General features: G+C 47.5%; 1 protein-coding gene across 1 annotated transcript in view; it reads left to right on the top strand.

Annotated features, from left to right (window-relative positions):
* Window positions 1–1,175: 1,175 nt before the first annotated feature.
* The window catches only part of marchf9 (membrane-associated ring finger (C3HC4) 9), a gene marked incomplete at both ends in the record, with an annotated part of 10,745 nt that continues 3,144 nt past the window's right edge, over window positions 1,176–8,776 (top strand). Inside the window, 2 exons of the mRNA XM_079742035.1 lie at window positions 1,176–1,508; window positions 8,084–8,239. Of these exons, the coding sequence (XP_079598161.1) occupies window positions 1,176–1,508; window positions 8,084–8,239 (489 nt within the window). The remainder of the gene's footprint in view (window positions 1,509–8,083; window positions 8,240–8,776) is intronic.

Below are 8,776 nucleotides of genomic sequence, written 5' to 3'. Positions count from 1 at the left end.
ACCGTACACTCAAGCAGAGGAATACATCGCAAGAAAAACACTGAATGTTGTTCCCTTCTTCTTCTGCTGCTGCTTCTTCTAAGAGGGTGTTCCGGAAGTACCGTTGTTTTAATCTCACAGCCCGACCATTTCGAGTAGGAGAACCAAGGCGGGCAGTATCATCAGCATCTTCTGTTTGATCCCATCATCAAGTCATCACTACCGGAGCGGCTCTTGGATACGAGGAGGTCTGTTTTCGTTTTTAGGAGGGATAAATAGCCTGCTTCGGGAGATCCTGTCCCTCGCTCGACGTCCATCGTTCAGCTGTGTTCGGGTCGGGTCGAACGGAGGAGGAAGATGGGGAACACGGGTTCTCGCTAGCTTTCGCCTTATTCTCCACGAGTCGACTAGAAAATGCAAATGCAAAGGATTGTGTTTTGGATGTCGAGGTGGATCGCGGCAGGAGAAAGGCTTCATCGTGGACCCGGGAGCCTACAAAGAGAATGAGATAGAGGATGGGGATCTGACGCTGGGACAATTGAAAAGACAATAGCATCGTGTTTTTTTTATAAAGACGTTCCATTGAATCTCCGGGCCCCCTTTGTGGATGATGATGCTTCTTGACGGGGGTCTGAGATATGTCTGCATGGATGGAGTCCCCTCGTACCGTGGATCGTGCCCCTCGTCTCTCCGCTCTCTAGCCGGGTCTCTGCATCTGAGGGAGGACCAGTGATGAGACGAGAGCACAGCTGCTGTTAGGCTGTGATGTTCTGGTGGCTCGGAGGATAGGACGGTAGCTTCCCCGGCTGTTGACCAGTGAATATTAACAGTGAATATTAACAGTGTCTCGACTAGAGCTGGAAGGAAAAACATCTTTCATCCGCATTGGCTTCAGCACACATGCCATCAGTGGAACACAACAACTAAAAGACACCTTTTAGTTGTAGGTTTTCCATTGAAATACCCCATGTACGCCTACAATATTATCATTATTATTAATAATAATAATAATAATAATAATAATAATAATAACAACAATATAATAATAATAATAATAATAATAATAATAATAATAATAATAATAATTGAAAATAATAATAACCCTACACATATTAACGAAAGTATACATTGCTATTGATCATTTCAACCCAAACGGTATTATTGTGGGGGGTTTGAAGGTCTTTATGTAGCTAAACATGTTCAAGTATCGGATCCGCATGTTTTTTAACGAACTGAAGGTCCTGGTTTTTATGCGATCCGATTCGAGACCGTCCAGCACAGACGTCGATAGACGGTCGACCACCATGCGAGGACTAGGGATGGGCGGCTGCGGCTGGCCTCCCTTTGTCGACTGCCATTCTCGGGATGATGAGGAGGAGTACTACGGCAGCGATCCGCGACCCCGGAGCCTCGCTTTTGAGGATAAAGACCCCAAACTGCAAGTGGGTCTGGACGCCGTGTCTCTGGCCAGCACCGCTAGCAGCCTGCGCACGCCCCAATGTCGGATCTGTTTCCAAGGCCCAGAGCAGGTAGCTATGGGCTCCTACAACCATCCTGTCCCACATACCCCTCTCCTCTCCGCCTCCTCCTCTCCTCTCCTTTCTCCTCTCCTCCCATCTCCTCTCCTATGTTCTCCTCTTCTCCTCTTACTCCTCCTCTTCTCCTCTCTCTTCTCCTCTCCATCTCTCCACTCCTCTCCTCTTCTCTTTTATCTTCTCCTCTCCTCCACTCCTCTCCTCCTCTCCTCCCCTCTTCTCTCCTCTCCTCTCCTCTCCTTCCCTACCACTGCCTCATTTTTTAAAATGGCAGAACATTGATTTCACTTGAGGCTGGCCTTCAGCATTCTGCCATTGTTTTTTTTATTGTTGTACATATTTCTCCCTGTGAGTCAATGTAATAGAATGTGTTCATTCAAGTAAAATCGACTGTAATGGCAGCCTTTCAAAAACAACGGAAATCTGGCCAGCATAGCAGCAAAGAAACATGATTGCGTTGGGGGAGGGAATATTCACGAGTTACCACAATTATGGAAAAGTCTACAAGGAAAGAGTTTTTTAAGTTGTTTGTTTTTAAAATGTTCACGTAAATTACTAAACTTCCGAACGATAGCAGTAAGCAGGGAATTCAACTCTTAGGTCCCACGCCAGGTGTGCAGAAACTGTAGCGCGTGAGCCAGGCGTAGAGTCCAAGATGGACATGATCATTAACAACGTACCCCCAATGACAACACACGTGGCTCAAGGCGCTCGGTCACGTCCCCAGACGGGCTGTCACTCCACTGTTGTTAAAGAGCGTAGTAAAGAGAAGCGCCCGGCGCCCCCAGAATCAGCCGTATGTCGGCTGCCGCTGGGAGGAGGCACCACGTGGGGGACAGGAATATCACCCCTCTCCCCTCCCCGCTGCCCGGGTCAGCATCTCCCCTTCACCCGGGCTGATTGTCTCCTGCTCCGGGCTGCCGTCAGCAGGTGACTCATCGGGAGCGGAGCTCCAACGCCGCCACTTTTAGCCGGAGACAAAGAGCGCAACAAACGGAGCAGGGCGGCAGCACAATGTGGCGGCCGCCGCTGGACCTGGCGTTGGGTAGTTACCGGGCAGGGTTGGAAGGTTAGGTCGGGGTTTGGGGGTGGGTGCGTTTTGGGTTTAGTTGGTAGGTTGTGTTTGGGATCAGGTTAGCGTGGTTATAGGGCGCTGAGGAGGTTAGGGGAAGTTTGTTTGGTTGTATTGAGGTTATGTTGGGGCTGGGTTAGACTGGGTTGGGTTCATGGTGTGTATCTTATTTAGGTATTTAGTCGGATAGCGTTAGATGGCGCTCAGGGCGGGGATAAGCTTGGTACAGATAGGTATGGTTAGGTTATCTTACGCTTGGGTTAACTGAGGTTGGCTTTGGTTAAGTTATTGCTGGGTTTAGCTATAGAGTTGTAATAGGGTTAATCCGGTTAGGGTTGATAAGGTGGAGGTATGGGTTAGGCTGGGTTGAGTCAATGTTGAGTTTGGTACGGGTTAGAGGGAGGTCAGTGAGGGGTTATGATGAGCTTGGGTTAAGTGAGGTTAGGTTCATAAAGGATAGCTTGGAGTTGGGTGAGTTAAAGTGGAAGTTCAACTTCTTTATTTGTCAAATGCACAAAAAAAAAAAAAAGCAGAACCCGTCATTGCTGGCATTGACATATTTGTTTTCCAATCCCTCCGGGTTGAGTTTGGTAAGGTAAGGATTTGGTTTGCTGGTGAGCTGGTTACAGTGAGCTTAACATACCTTGATCAGGTGATGTTGGGTCAGGTGTGGGGAGGATAATGTGCAGACGGGTTGAGTCTGGTTCGGGTTGTGGGGAGGCAGGTTTTGGTTTATTAAGATGGATTGGTTTTGGGTTAGTTGATTGTTGGAGTTAGGTAAAACAAGGGGCTGGTGTCCTGCTGCCGTCATGGGGATAGGCTCCAGAGTAGACATGATGGTCTCTGCAGGCTGAAGGCAGTATGGGTCCTGAGAAGCGGCCTGTCACAGCCCTCACTAAGGCCCATGCTACAGCAGATAGGCCATTCACTCCACTTAAATCTGTCTGGATTCCCAAAAGGTCTCCACGTCTTGCTCGCATGCACAAACTTGTGCACCCGTACATAGTGACTGGAATAATGCAAGTTTATAGAAGTGGACCTGGCCCTTTCCACTTGCATCCCTCTCAGAGTCACCATTGCTGGTGTTAAAGGGATGAGAGACTGACTGAGATCAAACTCATCCTCAGGTCTGGTTGAGGACCAGGGTTCCTCTCTGTAGACGCACCATCCCACAGCACACCTTCGCACGCCATGTGGGTGGAGTGACAGGACTGTTCACCAATGGGCCGACCCGTAGTCAACGCTCTGCTGATTAATGTGCTGCCACTTCCTGCTCCTTGAGACCATCTGTGTTCCTCAGCGTTCAGAGACAATTTACGGTTTTCAATTCAATTCAGAGAAGACATTGAACTTTGTACTGGTTATTTAAAGGAATTTGCCGATATATCTGTGAATGACGTTTGCATGTCTTAGCCGGATTCAGACTAGGGGCCCTATCTTGCATTCGGTGCAATTGACTTAATCACTGGCGCATGTGTCGTCCACGCGTCGGAAATTAGGGAATGATCTTGCGCCCCAAGGGGCGGTTCGGCGAAAGGAGGAGGCGTGTTCTGGTGCAAACGTTCCCTGGTGCTATTTTGCAGTTTCAGAAACCACTTGCGCCACAAACCAGGGAATACCTGGGTTAAAGTCAGTGGCGCGTAGTTCAGATGCTATTTTAAGGGCGCATGCGTAATGTTGCTTGTGCACCTCGCGCATACACTTTGCTTCTCTCATCAACCTAGCCACACATTCTTGGTGAATTATTTGGGAAAGAACAGCTGATACAGCGGTAATAAGTTGTACTTTTAAATCAATGCATCTGCAAACACCGTACAGCAAACACATATTTTCTTGACAGACATCGTGTACATGCCCATAACCTTTAGGATTGATAAGTATTTGATCGTGAGAAAACATTGTTTTACCGCGAGTGAGTGTTAAAAAGAATGAATGAATGCGGGCGCGCGTGTGTGCGTCCATCTGTGTAAACACACGCAAACTAAACACGTAACGCATAATACAGTCCATGGCATTGTATATTAACGGGGGGACACATGCATATTAGGAACACAAGTCGATAACGATAATGCATACAATACTGATAAGAAACGATGTTTATAATGTATTGCGTATATCATTAAATAGAACCACAGTAACCGCAAATCATATGTGTGTTAAGTTTTCTTTGCCGAAATTTATTTGAGGACTCAGTATTTCTGACGTTGTGGAAGAAAACCTTATTCCATGTGTGAATTAGGCCACATTATTTGGCCATAAACTGAGCCATTTGAAATTCATGTGCATCTGTCTCATCGGAGACTGCAGACGCGCTGTCCAAATATCAACTCGTCAGATTAAAATGCGCTCATGGCTCTTAAAGGGGATGGTAGCAGGCACTCTCATTGATTTATTTCACGTTACGCCCAAACCATACCTACGGGTAATTAGTAGGTATGCTAGTACCTACTAATTACCTAGTAGGTAATTGCTTTCCTTTGCCTCTCCCTCTTCGGCCCTTGCAGAGTTACAGTAGCCCAGCTCCTGTTCATGTGGATACAAATTAATCACTTTCCAAAGATGTCTGATGTGTTCCGAATAGTCGCTTATTCAAAACGAGTGTCATTGACAACAAAAGATTCTAGTTTGTCTACAAACAAACCAATATTCTGGCACTGTTTTCAGTGCTGTGATCATGGGGCTAACTGGTAGCTAACAGCTAGACCTCTCCATAGACTACTCACCAGAAGCCTCTGATTATATTGTTATTGTGATTTGATATAATCATGTATGTAGTCTGTATGTATTAACTACCATCAATGTTCTGTCAATGTATAGGAATTATCATCATCACCATCATTATCTTCATCACCACAAACATCACCTTCAATACACATTCTTAATGACAATAATGGCCTGGCAAGTTGCAAAAGACCTCCTCTGGGAACGAGTGCTGGGATAGAATAAATAAATATGCATATACACATAAGAGTGGGCAAGTCAGACATACAGATGGACACTTGATAAAACAAGGGAGCACCAGAGACACATTAGGAAATAAAACCCCATTAACCGGAAAGTCCTCGTACACCAGACAGCACAGACCAGGGTAGGAGCATCTAGACAACAGGGGAATGGGCAATAAACAATACAGAAGGCATCACAGAGGACATACGGCAGTACACATGAAGGGCCCTAAATCACACGTAGCAAGAGAGGGAAGGCCAGGGCTGGAACACGCAGGGTCAATCATGTGAAGCATGTATGATAGTAAAGTAGATATACATGTAAAGTTAAATTAAACAACAACCAAATACCTTTTCATCCCCCCCGAAAGAGTGTGTTTGCTCTCTCACTCTCCCTCACTCTATCTCACCCTCTCTCACCTTCTCCGTCACTCATCCATAGGACTATGCGACCACAGCTTGACATTTTAAAAGTGTTAGGCTTTCCTATTTCCGTTCTGTTGCTCTTTTACCTCTGACCCGCTCTGGGTCCTCTTTGTAATGTCAATGGACAAGTGTTTCTATTTATTGGTGAAGTTTGAGACACACGACAAAGGAAGAAACTTCTTGTCTGCGTGAGGAGGTTGAAGGAGAGGCGAGACCAACGGGGCAGGACTAGAAGAACGGTTCACTGGTTCACCGACGCCGTCAGGACGCATGGGTACTGGTCAAAACTGTAGCTGATAGCTTGTCGTAGCTGTTAGCCATAGCACAGTGGATGGGGAACACCACTCACTAGGGTGTAGCTGTTAGCCATAGCACCACTCAACATGGTGTAGCTGTTAGCCATAGCAGAGTGGGTGGGGAACACCACTCATCATGGGACAGGCTGCTTGCCCCACGAGACAGATTTGTTAGAGAAGAGGTAATATTAATATTATTCAAGAATCGTAGCATAAATTTGTAGCTCTGCTCAAATTTCTTGTTTTCAAAGCCAGCTCATTCTTTGAGTTGCGAGATGGTTAACCATCTCTAGGCGAGAGATGGTTAAGTTAAGGTAGTAGGTGAGATATGGATAAAGGTCCCATGGCATGCTACTTTATGGATGCTTTAATATAGATATTAGTGGGCCCCTAACACAGTATTTGAAGACGTTCCCGAAATTCAGCCGTGGTGCAGAGTTACAGCCACTCCGAGCCAGTCGCACATTGAGCTTTCCCCAAACGCGCCGTCTAGGTGTCTGTAGCTTTAATGCAAATGAGGAGGAGAGAGGAGGGTCAAGGAGGAGGGCGGGGGTGTGGCCCTGAGCAGCTTGCGGCCACGGTACCAAGCGCTCTGTTTACAGTGGATGTATCGCAATGGCGAGGCGCACACAGCCTTTGGCCGTGTTCTGTTAATATTCTAGAGCACTCCGGGTGCTCCGGCGGGAGTCCTGGAGCTCTATATCTAAGTAATATCATATTATTCATAGATATCTATATCATATAATGCATATTTTCACTGCCCAAAGCTGTGTGCGCCTCCGGACGATATTATGAATCACAATCGACTGCGTCGGGTTCTCCGGCGTCTCTGGTTCTTACACTTCCACATCAATCTGAAGCAGACTGAACCACGCGCTGCCTGCTGCCGGCTGCCCGCTGCCGGGCGGTGGTGCTTCATGGCGGTGGTGTCTCGCGGCGGGCAGCGGGCGGTGGGCAGCGGGGCTCCGGTGGGAGACAGTCGCGGGCAACAATCCGTTTCTCCTCCATGTCGCAGTTCATGTTCTTCAGGCAGTCAAAGCCAAAGTTCCTTTCCTCCAATTCCTTCTCAACCATGGCTGAGATAACCCCAACTACAGTCTCGTTGGGGAAATACCAAAGTCGTCAAAGAACCGACGTGTTATGCGCCATAACACCAACAGCAGAACGGTTACCCAAATAACAAAGAAGTGTACAACACTTGCGTTACAGTATGCGCAATCACACACACACACATGTGGTGCTCGCATGGTCGTAGCTCATTGTCTCATTGGCAGGGCAAATGATCTGGGCTGGCAAGGCAGAGAAAGGGGAGGTGGCATCTCCCCTTATGACGACATACGGGGAAAATTACAAAACGGCGGGTCTGAGCTTCGTTTTTCAAAGGCGGAGCAGAAGGCCTAGTGCTCGTGTTACACCCAACGAAATTTCTAGCTACTGGTGGAGCATAGGTAGGCTAGAGGAAACACATATTAATGTTAGAAAACCTCAGAAAGTGAACTTTTCATGCCATGGGATCTTTTAGTTGAGGCATTAGGTGAGTGATGGTTAAGTTAAGGTAATAGGATAGAGGTGGTTGCTGCTGTTACACCTTCCATACCCCTACTGCTGCTAGACCTGCCATTGCTACACCAGCTGTACATTTTCACTACTAAAATCATAGTCGATGTTGCAGAAAACATTGGGACATCAACTCTTTTGCATATAAAAAGGATTGGACTGTGATTGGCTGGAGATCATAGACTGAATAGAAGAATAGAATAGGTGTAGACTGGCTGTTGGGCGTTCGTCTTGTTCCTAATTGGTGTGTGAACTTCTCCGCGCCTCCTGCAGGGGGAGCTGTTGAGCCCGTGTCGCTGCGACGGCTCGGTGCGCTGTACCCACCAGCCCTGTCTCATCCGCTGGATCTCCGAGAGGGGCTCCTGGAGCTGTGAGCTCTGCTACTTCAAGTACCAGGTCCTGGCCATCAGCACCAAGAACCCCCTGCAGGTAAGGCCCCACGCTCCACTGGGAAGGCTGAGGGTGAGATAGGACCACCCTGAGACACCTAGTAATAGAACAACGAGAAACGATTGAATCAATCCGTGCTCCACAGATTCAATAAGTGTATCATGCGACGATTCAGTTTGAACTATCGCTCTGCAGCAGATGCAGACCTACGTATACTCTTAGATGTTTGGCAGACGCTAACAAAGGGAAATCTCTCCAGCAACAAATCTCATTATCATGTCCAATTGGTGTTTTTTTATTAAAGAAACGCCCACAGCCCTGAGCCACGCCCCTATCCTCACAGCCACGCCCCTATCCTCACAGCCACGCCCCTATCCTCACAGCCAAGCCCCTACCCTCACAGCCACGCCCCTATCCTCACAGCCACGCCCCTCCCCTCACAGCCCTCTGCCCTGAGACAATTCAATTACATTTATTCTTATTTTAATTTTTTTCGTATATTGTCAATCACTGGCACAAAAAAAAAAGGAAGCCACCAAAAACATTTCCCCGCACATTGCGCTTCGTACCACGGAG

Source organism: Pollachius pollachius (genome assembly GCF_949987615.1).
Source record: "Pollachius pollachius genome assembly, chromosome: 8".
Taxonomy (NCBI): Eukaryota; Metazoa; Chordata; class Actinopteri; order Gadiformes; family Gadidae; genus Pollachius; species Pollachius pollachius.
The sequence above is the reverse complement of the archived record's forward strand: the minus strand, read 5'-3'. Positions and strand labels throughout refer to the sequence as shown.